We start from the raw sequence: 18305 nt of genomic DNA on the forward strand, positions 1-18305 counted from the left end.
AACAATATTTTTATCTATTTAGATTGAAAAATTGTATGAAATTATTAACGTAAATATTAAAATCAAAAATGATGCTGATCCTTACGGTGAACTTGATAATTTTTTTCTTCAAATTATGATCATCTCGTTCCTTGCATTTAAACCGTTTATTTGACATATCCAAATGGTCGATGACTCGATATACGTCCATTTTCATATTGCAATCAAAATACTAGGCTTATTGATTTCACATCTTGTAAAATAAATTTGTTTCGTATAGTTTTTTTAGTGCCTACAACTGTTATTGCATTTCAAATGCATTTTGTAATGGTCCTTATTCTCGGTGAAATTTCTAAATGGCTCTTCTACTGTCATTAGTGACGTACTAGTAACACGTTTTTTTATCGGCAATTTACTAATAATGATGTAACATTTTCGATGTAAAAGATATAATTTGCTATGAGCATTTTATTTAAGAGACTTATAGCGTGTTGAATCATTAGGTGACCTTTTCGAGGCCTCCACAGACTCGTGGGGTCTATACCTGGCCATGACTGTATACGCAGTTAGCAAATCGGAACAAAGGTGTTAGGAATTTCTGAACCGAGTTCACGGTTCACAGACATTTAGAAAATCAAAATAGCACTACGCCAGCTATCACTCTTTAGTCCTTACTGACCACTATTACTTCATAAGCCTAGTCCGTCGTTCACTCCACATAGACACCAATATATACACGTTGGCTTCAAACATTGCTCCAAAAGGTGCGCACTGTATGTTGCAAACCTTAAAAACATTTGCTTTAGGCATCAGTTGGTGCTCAATCGTATTTATGAGAATATTTGTTAGTTACCTAAAAGCTAAATTGACTGCAATAATTGCTCGTAGATATTTTCTCCCGAACAGACATGTTAGTTACATTGCAAACATTTCTCATTTGGTGTTCCTAGTGATTGTTGAAAGTTCATGCAACATAATTGTATTTCATTTTTCATTATATATTAGACGTATTACAACAAATACAAGCTTATTATTTTCTTAGTTATGTTGTGCATATGTCAATTAGTCCAATAACTAAGTCCCCGAAAACTAAACCTTAGTTTAACTTAAATAATTTCCATTAATTGGGCGCAGTACGCGGTCAATTTCGTTTACTCCGCATAATACATTTTAATTTTATTTGTTTCATAGGATAAAAAGGGTGCTAATGAAACATATTTCAAAATTAGTATATCATTGCAAACATTATGCCTTGGGTACTATAGGTGCCGAGGTGATCCTTATTTTCGATAAGAAAATGCTTGTTACATTCAAAAATCCAAGTTTAGTTACACTGGAAATATTTGTCTGCGAGTGTTTTGTGATTGAAACGGGATCATTGTTAGTAGCTCAAATGCGGCCACGACAGAAGCGACTGCTAACATTTCTGCCCATATCACAAAGGCAATTCGAATTCCCTTCCAGGTGATTTCTTGAACTTCGTTTTCAGATCCTTGTTCGTTCACGCCGAAGTGTCTTTCAATTGAGCGAAGCCACGGAGTTTCTTGACTGGTCTCCACTAATGAGCGCAGTCTAATGAAGAAAATACTCATAAATTAAATAAGAAGTTTACGCTTAAGAAACCAACCTTCTGTTGATGATCTTGAGGGCCTCTGGTGGTAGAGTGGGAAACGTCATAAACACTTTCGGTTCGCATAAGTACTCAGCTGAGCCAAGGTGAAGCCGGTTATTAAACATTGGGCCTTCACTCTCCATTGCAAGCATTATGGTTTCCAGATCCAAAAATGCCACATAAGGATCTGTGAGAATATTGCGTTCCAATTTTCGTGCTCCATTTCTGTCAACAAACTCGCAAAGAGTGATTATTTCGGTGTTTTTCTGAAACAAAATAAAGTTCATGGATGATCTTAGGTTAGAGGTCAATGAAAAAACTATAAACAAAAACAACAATATTATATAAAATGTGTTCTGTCTAAAAATGTAGGTGTCAAATTTAGTGCCCCGGTGCTCAATGGTTGGCATTTTTGGGGGTTCGTTAATTTTTTTTAAATAGTCACATTGTTTATTATTCCTGGCAACTTTTGTAAAAAGCATATTAAATTCAAACAGTATTATAGACCAAGTAAAAGCAAAATATGAACAAGAACAGTATGGCAAGTAGTTAGATTAGTATTATTATCATACATCATACGGCATTTTTCATACACCTCAAATTTCTACCACTGTAACGATTTTCAACCGGCATTTTCTTACAACCTACAAATTAATGAAATATATATATCGTATCAAAGTAACGGTACGTTTCTCCCAAAATGTTTGGGGTAGAAGACTGATGTTATTAACCAAAATCCGTTAACGAAATAGTTTAAGTTGATCATCAAATAGATGTTACCGATTTACAAACATGGCTCATATGTTCAGGATCCCCAAAAACGTTTGGAACTCTCATGAAGTCCGCTACTGTGTTGACATTTTCGATTCTCGTAGTAAAGTAGTTGGATTTCATGACTCCGTTAAGCAAGGTGACGAAAACAACTATTTGCAAGATAAAGAGCCCCACGCAAATGCGAACTGCTAGTGACGCTGGAATGTCAAATCCTAGGGGAAGAAAGGTCATGATCTTTACTCCTAGACGAGAACTGGACAACGGAATGTGCGAGTGTCAGAATTTGAGAATTGGAGAATTGAGTTATCTGTGAATGTTGGCACGTGTTGACCGTGCAATGGAATATTATCATGAGTTAATAATATGTTAGCTCCCTATAAGTTACTCAGGCTCCATAGGCGTAATGTATCCAGCGATTTCTTCTCAATTCGCCCGTGCGGGAAAAATATCAATGTTGCGCTCTCTCTTGTCGAAAAAAATCCCGCCCGTACGGCTCCTCGACCTCGAGTCGTCGGTTGCTTTTTCCCAAAGGAGTGTTTTAGTCGTGAATGTTTATGTTTTAACAGTTTAACATTAAATCATGGCGTTTGTGTCAGTACCGAGACAAAAAATGCAGGAACTCAATGGAATTTGCCGATATTGATAAAGGATTCTAAAGATAAGAGCTTTTATTCTGACTTGAAACCAGAAAATTATACATATGCAACTTAGCTAAATCCAATCCACTGATCTCTTAACTATTTTCTTAACCGAGGCTACTCAGCGAAATATTCGGCTAGCTTCCAATACCGGAATGAAGAGTAAATAAGATTTTCTTTCACGTGGCGGCCGCAGAGCGTCGCATATAATTGGGAAGCCGGCGGCGCGGGAGAAAACGCTGGAGTATAAAAATGAATTGCCTGAGTAACTTATAGGGAGCTAACATATTATTAACTCATGATATTATTTTATTTTGTGAAAAACTACTCGACGGGTCATGCTATTATGCTAACTCACGCTCACGAAGCCTCAGTCTCAAACCAACTCTATGGGCTCGTGGCGGTAGAGAGGGGAGGGGGTAGACTGTGAATTTTTGTAGTAGGAGATTCTATACACGCTCGGTAGGGGATGACACCAGTAGATAGAAGGCTATAACGTTTTCATGTAGAACTGCCATTTCTTTATACAACACGTTTACCTTTTCCCAAAATAGCTCCGAAGTATAGAAACACTTTCTTAAAAGCAAAAGATACGATTGAGCTTCGAATTCCATTCATTCGCCGTTGAATTATCTCAACCAAAGTTAAGAGAGCAAACGAGCAAACCAACCCAATCCAAACCTGACAAAAAATTTACAAAATAAGAACCAGAAAGTTGAAGGTAATTTCGTCGATGATAGATTTCTAAAAGGAGCTTGCAATCAGTTTGACCAGAATATTCAGACAGTTTTCTTAAAAGAGGTAAATATTTTGTCGATGGTAAATTTCTGCATAAAGCTTGCAATCAGTTTCACCGGAAATTTAAGTCAGAATTTCGAAATTGCAATGTTAAGATAGTTTCAGCGTGTAATTATTTTGTTCTGCCTGTCACTCCGGGAACGCTTCATTATGAGAACATTAATTAAGTTGTGAGGCGTGAACTGCGAAATACTTTTATTGAAAAGTTAAAGTAGGCGTTCTACAATCCGGAAATTTTAACAAATTATAGAAATAGGAGAAGTTTCGAAAAATGCTCTTACTCCTTGAGAGAAGGTGCTTATGTCGTTGAAGGCTCCAGTTGAACCCGTGTAATATGTGGTGTTTTTTGCCGAGAGAAATCTATGACAAGAATTCATGAATTCTACTGTTGGTTTTCTTATTTTAAATAGGATTTTGTTGTGTGGTGGTTTGTCATAAGCTACTGGTTGAAGCATCATCATCAAATTCTGAAAATGTATTAAATTGAATGCTCTAGATTTAGCTTCTGATGGGAATTTCCCATATTTATTATGCAAGATAATATTTTTATCCTTTTGAAATTTGTTTGGTAGGATTTATTTTAAATGATGAATGATTTGTTTCAAATTGTTGGCAGTTACGGAATTTCATAGACCATTTTATGTAGCGTCTCCGCTTGACGTCTAAGTACACAAAGCTTTGCATTTCACTATCAACGCTATGTATTAAATTGAATGCTCTAGATTTAGCTTCTGATGGGAATTTCCCATATTTATTATGCAAGATAATGTTTTTATCCATTTGAAATTTGTTTGGTAGGATTTATTTTAAATGATGAATGATTTGTTTCAAATTGTTGGCAGTTACGGAATTTCATAGACCATTTTATGTAGCGTCTCCGCTTGACGTCTAAGTACACACAGCTTTGCATTTCACTTTCAACGCTAAATATAGTGAAAGTACTGAATTCAAATGGACATTTCATTGAATTATTTTTTTGTCCCTTCTGTACTCTATCTAAACCTAGAACTAGAGTCGTGGGTTTGTACACGCTGAATTTAGTTACCAGTAGAAAATTCGGGGCTTATTGAAAAAAAAAGAACTTTACAGTGGACTGGATAAATATTTTGGGCCAGCAACTATTTTTGAGGACTCGACAGACTCCCGAGTTCGAAAAAATGGACGCGAGGACTTCAGTACAGTTTCCGAAAAACCGGGACTTGGTAAATTATTTTATAGATTTGGAACCTAGGGCCTAACATCTCTTACCACGTTCCGCTCGAAGTAGCTTAAAGATGTGTTCCAAAACCATAACTCCAAGTATTTTTGGACCTAATGGCCTGTGTAAACGTCATAATTTACCTTAAATCGGTGAGTTTGTCTATACTTGAGACGTTTGTTGTTCTCGAAAATGTAATACATCATTCTTCCAAATGAATCGTAGGGTAGCAGCCCAAAATCCTAGAAAATAAAATGAAATATTAAACGATGGTAAGTAGTTGATGATTTTAAATTGGTGCTAATTGGGACACGTTAACAAAGAGAAATTAATATTAGTAAAAAAACGGGTGTACCTTGTATGAGCAGTTCCCGAAATAGCAACCGCGATTCCATAAAAACAGCGGCGTTGTTCTGAACTGCTGTTTTACAAATCGCAATTTTAAGGTTGAATTTTGAAAAATTCTTAACTCAACAGTTCACCATACGTATGAGGTACAAGATGATTATCATTCGCTAACCTAGCCTTATCTGACCTATTCTGGTATTACCTTAACTGACTCTAATACTGCTGGGGTTCAAATAACCAAACCTACACCATCATAATCGACTATCGTTTTTCGCTATTCGGTTGTACTGCTCTTTTGGGAACTGTTGTAACGGTACGCCGCGTTAACGAGAACCACTGTATAGGGAACTACCGTAACGGGTAAACTGCGTTTTCGGGAAACCGCTATTTGGGGAACCGCGGTTATGAGGGCCGTATGGGATCCGCTCAAACGGGAACTGCTTATACGAGGGTTTTCCTGACAAAAACATGATTTGTGGCTTAGCTTAAAAATTATCTTATCTCATCTTACTTCATCTTTATACATGCTCCCTGTGGTTACGTTATAAACGACATCCTTCATATTTCTACAGGAAAGAAGTGGAAAAATTTCTGTAGGGGAAAAATAAAGGTTCTTTTAAAACTTTCACCGGAGCCTACGTTAACGTAGGCTACGCTTTCACGCTCAGAAATTTACGCTTCATTTGAAACATTTAAATGGCTAATTTGATTTCTACACGGGTGGCTGCCCGTGGAAGGGTCGCCATTAATGGCATGGCAAACCAATTTTTAGCCACATCGTATGATGAACATCTAGAGTGATCACGTTCACTCTCGCTCACTAAAACTGTTTCGACTGTTCAAATCGAAATGTTGGGTAACTTCGAGAACTCTTGGAGCTTATTAGGAATTATTGGATTTCCATGATTGCTAATTTGTGACAATTGGGTAAATATTATTAAAATAAAAATAAAATAAACCTAGATTAGAATTGTTGGACTTGTAAAGTTCAACATGGTGAAAGGGGTTTCTAGCAGGAATATTAAAAATTGTTAGACTGGACACGCAATTCAACCATGAAAAAGAAACATAACGGTTGATAGCTTTTTAGCCACTTTGTAGTATACGATATTACGAGCCGTAATAGTAGTAGCAGTAGTAGTAGTTGTTGTGGCCGGAGTTTTCGCTTCGTTATCGTCAGATTTTAGCTTAAAAGGAACTCTATGGTACTTCAACCCACCGATAGGGTTAACTTGAGCTCGGTTAGAGATTTTATTTAAATTAAAAAAATTTCTCATCGCAGCCGAGAATCCAACCGGGATGACACTTTACCACCGTATCATGAGAGCTTCACAGAAGTACAGAGTTTTATTCCTTTAATTTATCTCTAAAGTGTCGGGAAGGAGGGACGACCCTATGTATTTTTGGGGTCGGATACTTCTGATTTTGTGTCTTTTGGTCTTTATATTTCTTTTATTTGTATTTATGTGGTAGTTTTAAATATGTAATGATGTGGCTACTATTAGGGCCCAGACCTTGGGCCATCTTGTTTGCCATTAACAATGCCGAATTTCGCTATCCGTTTATTTTATGACGGGTAAGCAATTTAAAGCTACGTTTAAAAAAGTTGCGTTTTAACTTGTAAGAAAAAGTCGTGACTGACTGATTATTATCAAGGCCAGAGCCCAATTCGATTAACCTAGAAAACTGAGATTTTATAGGGACGATGCTCTTAAGTTGCAGACACACTCTAGAAAATATTTTTGTAATCCGCGGCTATCTTGAAAAATGCCGACCTGAAATGTATAAAACTCGTGCATGCCACCATCGCACATTTCAACAGAATTCTCTCATATTTTTGACCCTGGTTCCCCATATTCTGTGTACGATTTTATGGCTTTGTGCTTGAACATGCCAACACCATCTTTTGAAAATACAAACCCGAAAGTTACAAAAATATCCAGACAGGCACTCCTGGACCTGCTAGTACTCCGTGTAATTAAAAATTGATGGGCACAAGAAACTTAAGTTATTATCATGTTCAAATTGTAGAAACATAACCCTTTAAGTCTTCAATAACAAAGCCATGATAAGTACTTTTACTGATACGTTCTGTACCGCATAAACGTACTTCTTAACTAAGAGCTAGGATTTATTATCAGCAACAATTATCGAACAAGTTAAACTTTTTTCGTTGTTTTTGGAAAATGTCTGTTCGTTGCATTATAAATGTTTACGACGCTAACGGTCGATACAGTTTTACGTTAAACATACAATTAAACGGCGAGAATAAATACAGAAGCATTAAAGCTAATGCTTAACTATAATGCATATCGAGTTGATGACTTCATATAATTGGTCTTTGGATAATTGCTTTTGAAATCAATATTCTTGGTGTAATTATCTTTTCTTCATGCCATTATTTATTCAATGTGTCTCAACTGTTCCTAAAGACTTGTAAGGAATAAGCTTCTATTGGCAATTAACTTTTTACCTCTCCGAGTGACGATGACGTCACGGAGAGGTATTACACTGGACGTGTCTGTGCGCTGTCACCGCGTTCGCAGTTGGCAAATCGGAGCAAACGTGTTCGCGGAAAACAATTTTGGCTTCTACTCCATTATTATCATTAGGGTTAAGATGTACTAGGCGATCGGCTAGGGTTACGAAAAACGCTAACCTCCCAAAGGTTCACGCAATTGCGAGTTTTCTTATGATTTATAGTGAATCAATCACCTTATACCCTAAATTTACAAAAATTTTTAAAGAGGCATACGCTTGAATTCAAACGTCAACAATAGCTATGTTTAAAATTATTGTAAGAATAAACTTTCTTAAAACGATTTAACTAGAATTAAGATAAATTAATGACAATTAAAATAATTAATATCAATTCTGTTGATTAATTATTTCGGAAAAACCATATCCAATAAGTTGAGAAACATTTGTTTGCTTTATAGTTAACTGCAACGGGACTTATGTTGACGTACCAAGTGACCTTTCCACAAAGATCCATTCATCCATCCGCTGACCTCTGTCGATTCATCTAAAATTTAAAACACTGAATCGTTTAAGTTGTTATACTTTTCTCGAGACGGGTATACGCTTATTTTTACAGCCTTAAAATTTAATGGTTAATACTAAAACCTTAATGTGTTGAGAAAGATAGAACGCAGAACTGGCTACCTCCTTCTATAATTGAATCACCTTTTCTTTAGTCCCATAGCGTGCTCTCTTCAGTGCGTTAAATTAACAGTCGTAAAATTTTTCTTTAAAACGTATGAAATTTTGGGGAAAGTGTTATTTTACTGGGTTTCATTTTCCAAGTTCGTCCCATGTTGAAAGAACATTGTACAAATGCTTATGGCTAAAAATTAGAAATCAGAAACTCGAAGTGCAACTAGTTAACGAAAGAGCTACTACACGTTTGTAATTCCCAAACTGCTATGCTCTGTTCCTACCTTACCTAACCGACATTATCTACTGTTTTTGGTTGTTGAACTAAGGGTTCCACCAAATGTTGATGAATTTAATTTTAAAATTAAAGTTAAATTACAGATTGTAAAATTTTATTTTTGTAACTAAACAAATGAACCAAATGAATTAAAACAGGCTAATAAATAGCGGCACTTTCTACAAACGTTAAAAAACTTAAATGTTAAACACTCAAATCGCAACATCTCATAGAACATCGTTCCCAGAATCCACTTTACTTCAATCCTACCACGATTTTTTTTTAAATCCAGTTTAAGGCGGTTAACGTTGATATCTTTACTTCAAACTTCATATTGTCATAACATTTCACGCGGCTTTTTGGGAACCGAAAATCGAAAATCCGACTTGGTCACGACATCAAACTTAACTAATTCTACTAAATGTTTAAAACTGCGTTGGATACAATACGATTTAGATTCTGCGATTACCAAACTCTATCAATAAGTTAACAGTATTTCAATGAAAGTTTGCTACTCACAATAGAGCTGTAGATAAAGGAAATTCAAATGTTCATTTTGCATGTATGACTCTCGTTAGGTGAAATTATCATATTCGTTCAATTTGAACCATGACCTCTTGGGATAATTTTTAGAAATAGCTCCTTATATAAACTTTAAATGATGGCCTTTAAAGGTGCACTGAACCTTGTGAAATGAAGGGGACTCCCATGAACTCCGATCAATTTCACTACAAGTGCATTAAAAACTTGGGGTGAAGGAAAATTTAATGTCTCGGAGTTTGTTTTAAAATGGCTCCATTTTTAAGATCTTTCCCTCCTTTATTTTCGTAGAAGGTTTCGTTGAAACCACCGTACGGTGAAGACGTCAAACCTATCTAGGCGAATTAATTGAAAGGAGTGATCCCTGAGAAGAAGTGAGAGAGGCTTAGCTAAGCCTTGCCGTTCTCACCAAAGGAAAAGAGAAAGGAAAATAGAAAAAAACTGCTTTTAAGAGCCTTTAGTGAGAAACCTCACGGGCAAATGTCTACCATTAAAAGAGGTGTATAGTTGTTCTCTACGCTACTGAAGCATAATTCTCTACTTTACAGAAGTATCTTTTGTTATGCTATTGAAATATAGTCCTCTAGGTTTCACTATTGTCGTTCTCTAGGCTAAAAATGTTTCGTTGTCTAGGCTACATAAGTATAGGTTTCTATGCTACAGAAGCATAATTCTCTACGCTAAAGAAGTATAGTTCTCTTCGCTTCAAAAGTATAGTTCTCTACGCTACAAAAGTATAGTTCTCTACGCTACAAAAGTATAGTTCTCTACGCAAAAAATGTACAGTTCTCTACGCAACAAAAGCATAGTTCCCTACGCCACAAAAGCATATTTATCCTTGCTACAAAAGTATAGTTATCTTTGCTACAAAAGTGTAGATCTCTACGCTACAAAGGTATAGTTCTTTATGCTACGTATAGTTCTTTATGCTACAAGATAGTTCTTTATGCTACAAGATAGTTCTTTATGCTACAAGATAGTTCTCTACGCTACAAAAGTATAGTTACTTTGCTAGAAAAGTATAGTTATCTTTGCTACAAAAGTGTAGATCTCTATTTGCAACTAATGTACAGTTCTCTACGCTACAAAGGTATAGTTATTTTAGCTACAAAAGTGTAGATCTCTACGCAACAAAAGTATAGTTCTCTACGCTACAAAAGCATAGTTCTCTACGCTAAAAAAGTATAGTTCCCTACGCTAAAGAAGTATAGTTATCTTTGCTACAAAAGTGTAGATCTCTACTCAACAAGTTTGCGGGTTCATTGTGAGAGATTCTCAAACCATAACTTTACATAACGCTGAGGAAACTGAGAGAGAATTCCGGGCATACGAATAAGATAAAAACTTCCTACAGTTTTGCAAACACGAATGAATCGGAGAGCTAGAATAATCCTTTCTCCGGTCCACCACGCCGTGTTTTGGCCTTCCTGCAACTCCATCATTCTGCTCGCATCTCCTGCGGAGAATTTGTACACTTCCACCAAAGTTGAAAGAACCCAATATGCAAAACGAACTTGGAAAGGGTTTGGGCTTAACTTATCAGTCACATCTGTACAGGGTGTTGTAAGACACCATTCACATTGAAAAGCAAAATTCTATCACCATCTAAAGGCATTTAACGTTGAATTCTAAAGATGATCAACAATGGTTGCTTCTATGGGCTTTTCTGTGTTATTTAAAACTTTCTTAAAAGAAATTCACAGGCTAAAATATATTTTTAATCGAAGGAGCATGTAAAATTTTTAATATTTTAAAATTAAGAATTATACGAGGACCCTGACAACACAAGGAAATAATGCAATTCCAAGGGACCAACATGTTATGTGAGACATTATCTCCTCTTACAAAAATCTTCTTTAGAACTCTTAAGAAAATTCCTTGGCAAATTTCTTTGGAAATCCTTAAGACGTTCTTTCGGAAATTGGGGAATATTGGCCTCTTTTTCTTTGGAAATTACTTTGGAAATATCTATGGAATTTCCTTGGGAAATAACTTTGGAATTTTCTTGGAAAATATCTTTGGAATTTCCTTGGGAAATATCTTTGGAATTTTCTTGGGAGATTGAGAACTATCGTTTTATTTTGAAATTCTCCAATTAAAAAATACATTTTTATAGCCAAATAGTGAATATTTAGACATGATCGGGGTCTGTCTGTTTAAGTTCTACGTCGTCACAGATTTCAGAACTAAAATCTGTGACGAAAATGACTTGGTCTATGGCATTTATCACCTGAAAATGAGTAGTCCAGGGTGCACGTTGCGTTTTACACCCTGTATATGTTTGGTCTCTGTCTCTTCATCGTCGATTGGGTTCGCGAGTAAAAATTAGAGATCCTCACTCGGGAATTAGCATGTCATTACGGAAAAAGCCTCTTTTCCCATCCTCTAGCACTCTAACATCCAAGGATTTAAAACTGTACGTTCCCCTACAATTAGGCCAGGGATCGGCTTGAAACAAGAGAGGCCCTGTTTCCCCTCAAGGTTAAGGCCTTCCTTTGTACACCCTTAGGAATTTTATACCCCCTCTCTCCCGCAATATAAAATTCTGTTCGAATTACTCCTTTGAATGTTGGCAAAGCCCACGCAAAGTTGTGCTGCACTTTATGCGTAACAACTTTTAGAATGTAGACGATTTCGTTGGTAACTTAATAAGGTTGAAAGAACCTTGGTATTTACAATGAGAGAGGAACTAAGGGTATTGATACATAATTTTCATACGGATATTGTTTGAGATTTTCAGATTTTGAGTCAGGTTTCTGAGATCTTAAAATCTAGTTCGAGGTTTTTGAGACCGTGAAATCTAGTTCAAGATCTCAAGACAGTGATTTTAAATAAGATTTCAGTAATTTTATATTTTAAGGTGAGATTTTCAAGACAGATTTTGGTATTTCGATATTTCAATAAATATTTCGAATTTTTTCATTTCCAAATTTTGAGAAATATTTTGAGAGTTATTTTGGTAAGACATCAAGTAAAAACGAACTGCGCATGACTTTAATTTTACGTTACATTCACAGTCACTCCTCATTTTAATAAAGGCAGTAGAAAACTATAAAGATCCTTTTCTCATTGCTAATTCAGGGCGTACAAAAATTAATGCAACAACCGTCCTTTGAACTATATTGGGGCCTTGAGTGGAATTAAACGAGAAGGTGCGGACGATATTTGTTATAAAAATTAGCCGTATTCGCAAGCAAGCCACCCCCGTTTCTAAAGTAGCTCATTCCAAATAGCATAGGGGTTTGTGACTTAAAGAATGGATTCCTTAATCCCTTAGTATAAGCCTTTGAAAGATATAGTTGGTGGAAAGAATCGAAATTGAAAGAGTATAATGTATACACGCTTTCTGCCCGCCCCCACGTGCATGGCGCTCTGAGTTTCGTGCAAGCAGAAGTAGGACAAGGAACTAGAAGTATCGAGGTAACCAAATTCTTCACTTGTCGAAAGTGAATTAATATTCTTGATAACACGCCAACGGTTGGCCCTCTGGCAGCGGTTTCTAAATTTTACCTCCAAAACGTGAGAGGCTCGCGGTGGTAGACGGCCGAACTAGATTCAAGCATCCGCTTCGTCCGTGTTCCGCGGCTTTAGGTTGAGGGGAACGGGGGTAGGAAATGTTTTTGGAACTCGACAAATTTTTATCTCAGTCTAGTGTAGACGCGATGGAAGCGGCATAAAATCCTCAAATTTGTTCACTAGTGCCAGGATCTACTACCAATGCTAGAGCTCTTTACTTCTAGTCCCTTACCCTACTTCTGGTGCAAGGCAGAAGGAAATCGTCCCTTAGAGAGAACGAAAGAGTAGGGGTGTTATCGTCACGCTTCTGTTAAGCTGAGATGGGTGGATTTAGTTAGGAAGAGATATTCCAGTCGTTATTCACAATTAACGCCGTTTCTCTAACAACCCCTTCTTCGTTTTGTCTTCATTTGAAAAATAAAACCTAAGGCTTCTCTAAGAAACCTTCACTTTAAACCAGTTTTGAATCCTTGGTATTCGGGGAGATTATTTGCCGAATGGAGGTGGTTTACATGTCTTCTGTGATCACTCATACGCGTTCTGTGTCTGGTTTACTACCACCGAAATAATGTAAACATATTTGCTGTTATTTTGTCGCAGTACCAAAACAAGGTGCATTAAACTTTCAAAACTATGTCTGTAGGAATTTCTTTATCAATTGAAAATTCAAAGTATAAGTAACAGTTTAGCTTGGGTTCCCTACATCATCATGAGACAGATCTTACGTAACCAAACACAACCTCAGTCAACTCCTCAATTTAGTAATTTACTGTCCAACTGATGAAATAAGGCAATTCCTAGAACCACCGCTCCTACTGAGCTTTTGATAAACCCGCATCTGTAATCGCGCTTTTGCTAACTGATCTGATAGTATCTTACCATTGAATCAATGAAAAAATGATTCAATCAGATAAAAGTTTGGTCAAGGTCATGTGACGATTTGTTTTCTCCCTAAAGCGCAAGAGTTTGACAGCAATTATTTGGCTTATTGATCTGCAACGTAAACCTCAAATTTTCAGTAGACTGGTCTCTGTAAACTTCTAAATGGTTTTTAAGTTGAAATACTAGCTGAAAAACTGTAATTATGACACTGAGGATAAAGCTCATGGAAATTTCCATTTCTTCAAATGTCATATTCAAAAATAAATAATTTCGCGTTTGATTAAATCTCCGAACGAAGCAAAATTCACAACCCTGTACTTCAGTAACGAGTCGAACTTTCTCGCGTTCTCTCATAATAAGCCACTCAGCAATGTCTTCTTTTTTTTACTCTCCCATCTTCATTTTTTAACGCATTAGCTTAACAAACGTTAGCGCAACTTTTAGCTTTTTAGGGGCAACCCCGAACCTCTGAAGTTGCGGCCACACGACAGCGACCTGGCTCCACGGCATAGTTTCTGAAAAATAAAATTAAAACAACCTTCTCGGGTTGGTTCAATAGACCTAACCAACAAATAAACAAGTTGGCTTGGTCTCGTCTCCATCTAAGGGATAGTATCACGTGACTAACAAAGTTGACTGTAGTACCTACCATCTGTTGTTGAGCGGCGAAAATAAATCTCTTATTTTTTTCTGATTGGATTAGAGTCTGACTCTTGGGGTAAAACAGGTTCTGCGCATGGCAAAATCAAGCCAATCAGGTTATCCCTTTCTCGCCTCAAAGCCCAAGGAAGAGATCTGATCCGTTATAAAAATTCAAACGGTTTGATGGTTGTTGGTTGGGTCTATAGCTACCGTTACTCTATCCACACGCTTGGTCTTCCATATACAAACCAGTTTGCACACTTTACGATACAAACCGGTCTTCTGTAAGACGCGCTATCTCTTTTCTATGCAAACCGGTTTCGAAGAAGTACCGTCTCCCCGATATAAACTGGTTTGTACCAGAAAGCACGAGGTAAAGCGTCAGCGTGTGGCAGGGTCTCTGATATTAAAGAGCATGATTCATCATAGATCGAGATCGCAACATCCAGACTAGATCTCCCTATCTAGGGCTCCTTCTTCCGTCTATCTGCACCTATCTTGAGGTAATGACTGTAAAAGGGATGATGACGATAGGCTTTTAGCCAAATGAGCGAGACGACGCTTCCGAAACACCATTTTATTTCATCAAACTGCATTAAGCCTTGCCTGTCTTTACATTATAGATACAGGGAGTAAATATCATTGAATTGTATATGGTGGTTTGCCATTGAATTGGATAAAGCTGTGGCTCTGCGATACTGAAGCATTCGGAAAATGCGCAGTTAAAATTGTGGAATTAATATGATCTGCTTTTAAAGTAGGTTTAAAAACCTACGGAAATATTTTGTTGAGTTCTGTTAACGTTTCTTCAGCCTATTTCATTCATGTTTTGTCGAACAAAATGAGCTTGTTTGAACCCACCTTTAAATATAATTCAAAATTGGATTAAATTTGTTCATGAATTATTCAAAACGAAAAAATATAAGAAACTATAATTAACCATAAAAGCAAACGCCGTGTTACGACAATATACTGTGATTTTCAGATTAGCTATCAAAAATCGTTCATAGAAAAAGTTGAAAAGTAAAAAACTGTATGACACTATTGGTCTAAAAATATTCTCATTGGCCCTAAAAGTTATCTAGTGACCGTGTCTAACACAGCTAGGGTTTAAAATATTTTCAAGAAATTTTTTTTTGTGTACTGCAAAGAAAAATGTAGAATTATAAATATTAAAATTCCGTTCAATAGTGATTTAACTGTTAATCTGTATGTAGAATTTGTTCGAAACGATGTTCAATGAAATGAAAAAAATATTAAACCACATGGAGCGATGTATCATATTTTTACCTCTCCGAGTGGCTAATGTCACTGAGAGGGTCTGTCCTGAATGTGTGGGTGTGTCTGTTATTACATGCCAGGGGCTGCGTTCGCAGTTTGCAAATCGGAGCAATTATGTTCGCAATTCTTCGTATCTTATTCACAGTTCACGGAAAACTGCATTTCACTAGGTTGGCTTCCACTTACGTCCAATCCACAGATTTTCTGACCACTTTTCCTTCATCTACTTAGTCTGTCATTAATTTCACTATACTATCAATCTGTACTTACTAGCTTCTAACACCGTTATCTTCTGGTCATTCTCATCGTCTATCAACACATAGACACCAATCTATAACATTAGCCTGTACTCCATTATCATCGTTAGGGTTAAGATTTAAACGGCGATGGGGTAAGATTACGATAAACGTCTGACTTCCAAAGGTGGGGCTCCAGCATATTACCACGCAATTGCGCTGTTCTTAGTTTTTACATAAGCTGTGATTCGAAACCCATATAAACTACCGATTCGTGTCAGGCGAAACAACAGACATACGCTGCACTTTAAACGGAAATTTTAGTAGCGTCTCTCAAAAATGTTAATTTTTCTATTTTAAAACTATGTAACTCCGAATAAGATCAATAATGAACGAAGAAAATATAGAATATTAATTATATTTAAGATAATATATTTTCTCAACTCAAAGTAATACAGAAAGAGTAATAAAGTCGTCTCCTTGAGTGTATACGTCCATCGTTACTGAACTGGGTTAGCAGAATAAATGCATACCTAGTCAGTAAACCAGTACACAACGAAAGTTTATAAAATTTTATAATTATAATTTAAACGGCAGTAGCTTATCATTAAATAGCAATAAAAGATGCACGTTTAGCGAAAAATTGACGCAATAATATTCCATTTGACTCGGAGAGGTAATATTTTCGTTTTCCCAATTTGTTACTTTTGCAACAAAGATGTGTCGAAGACTTGCGAAACACTCTTGTGAAATATTCTTATTCTTGTAAATCTGAATACATGTTTCAAGTCAAATGATACACCCTGTCGAAATTTTCCTTTGACGCGGCCCCATACTCTTTTGATCCTACTTTTCCAATTTTTTTGCATCGGCGTCTGACGAAAATGATGATGACTTTCTTCACGATCTCTGATTATGAGATTCTTCTATCTTTGATGGCAAAAAGGGGGACCTTTTTAAGAATTACGCCGAAGAAGATGTCTGAAGTTTTATCCTCCTAAAAGCTGTCAAAATAATGAAACACTGTCTATTTTATATTAATAACGTTTTTTAAAAGATATAGGGTACTACAGGATAGAGCATAAGTTTATGAGATATGTTCCATAAATATGCTCGATATCTTCAAAATTCATATCAAGAGTGGTTGTCTGACTAGAATCTAGATAATATTGTAGTTCGGTGTTAAAGAAACTCGTAATCTTATATACATTTATTTGAGATAGTGTGATGTTCTTTATGCACAGTCACAATTCTATACCGAATTTGACAAAACTTCAAGGTTGATATCAGCATAAGTTTATAAGAGGTTCCATAAGTATGACACTAGCTACTGCGTAATGCTAGAGACTTACTGAGAGCCAGTTCGAGAACGACAAGCGAGAATTGACTACACTCGGTTAGTTTTGCAGTCCATCTTCCTATTTAGTCTGTACTAAGCGTTTGTCAGCGCCTCACCAGGCGTCGCTTTACCTCGAATCTATGACCTACCTCCCTCAATTCATGACAACCTCTCAGTAACCAGTTACAAACTTATGGAACTTATCTTATGAACTTATGGATGGAGAGATAGGATGAGGTTTTGTCAAGATTACGATAAAATATTGTCAAAGTGGATAAAAATATTGAAACTATCGTGGTTCAGAATTTCTCTACAGAACACGTTGCTTTAGAATAAGATTTTATTTTTCTCGGTATGACCTTATATGAAATCTCCACATTATTTATTGTTTTATGCTAGAACCAAATCTTCGCACTAAAGGTGTGCGCTCTTATACAGATGAGTAACTCATTTGCATAAAGATTCGCCAAATACATCTCTCCCCATAAATTAAATGACTGGAGCCTACCTAATTAAGAAAATTGAACCAAAAAATAGAATTATCCAAATGATATTTAAGTTAGATTCCTAAACCGCACTTAGGAAGCTCCTACTCAATTCAAACATTGTGAATTTGCACGCTTCGTCTTTCTTAGTGCCTTGACTGAGCCCTTGACTCGATTGTAAAATGAAGAAAGATCTTATTAATAAACTAAACTTAACATCCGACGATACAAGGGTTAAATCAGTCTAAGATCTAAAGCTTTTTTAATTCCTAAAATGATTAATATTCATATTCAAAAGGATTTATTATAATTTTCTAAATTAAGTAAATCCCTATTCACATCTCGAAGTTGGACATTCACGTTTTAATCTCATTCAAGTAGCCAAAATCTGTCTTTTAATTCCTTAAGGCTCTCTTCTCGGTCTTGACTTTGCTCCCTAATTAAATTAAGCCATCTTTATTAATTGCATTCCGCCTTGCTTCCAAAACACAACGAATTACATTTTCGACTAAGCCTATTGTTATCCTAGAGACTAGCGAAAACTTGGATGAATTAACAAGGGATGTATATTATCCTGGTTTTATCGATTTGATGCAAATGTAAC

The 18305-nt window shown here is 36.2% G+C and overlaps 2 protein-coding genes across 4 annotated transcripts in view; one reads left to right on the top strand and one right to left on the bottom strand.

Moving 5' to 3' along the window:
• The window catches only part of hwt (SH2 domain-containing adapter heavyweight), a 271876-nt gene that overhangs the window by 140430 nt on the left and 113141 nt on the right, over positions 1–18305 (top strand). The window lies entirely within an intron of this gene.
• On the bottom strand, positions 1261–5909 carry LOC149629055 (uncharacterized). The gene is made up of 6 exons (XM_089852028.1): positions 5859–5909; positions 5636–5804; positions 5347–5420; positions 5143–5241; positions 1607–1857; positions 1261–1551 (listed from the first exon to the last, which is right to left on the bottom strand). The coding sequence occupies exons 1-6, from the start codon at positions 5907–5909 to the stop codon at positions 1308–1310; spliced, it is 888 nt and encodes a 295-aa protein (XP_089708154.1). The 3' UTR covers positions 1261–1307.

The sequence above is a fragment of the Phalangium opilio genome, unplaced genomic scaffold, assembly GCF_054372755.1.
Source record: "Phalangium opilio isolate 3A_F unplaced genomic scaffold, DU_Popi_V2 ptg000105l_1, whole genome shotgun sequence".
Classification (NCBI taxonomy): domain Eukaryota; kingdom Metazoa; phylum Arthropoda; class Arachnida; order Opiliones; family Phalangiidae; genus Phalangium; species Phalangium opilio.

Excerpts from the sequence above, each read along its gene's own strand:
- LOC149629055 (XM_089852028.1), bottom strand. The coding sequence starts at position 5,909 with ATGAAGGATGTCGTTTATAACGTAACCACAGGGAGCATGTATAAAGAT. Across the intron at positions 5,421-5,635 it reads CAACAGTTCCCAAAAGAGCA|CAGTTCAGAACAACGCCGCT; the intron begins GTACAACCGAAT and ends TTTGTAAAACAG. Across the intron at positions 1,858-5,142 it reads GACAAACTCACCGATTTAAG|AAAAACACCGAAATAATCAC; the intron begins GTAAATTATGAC and ends ATTTTGTTTCAG.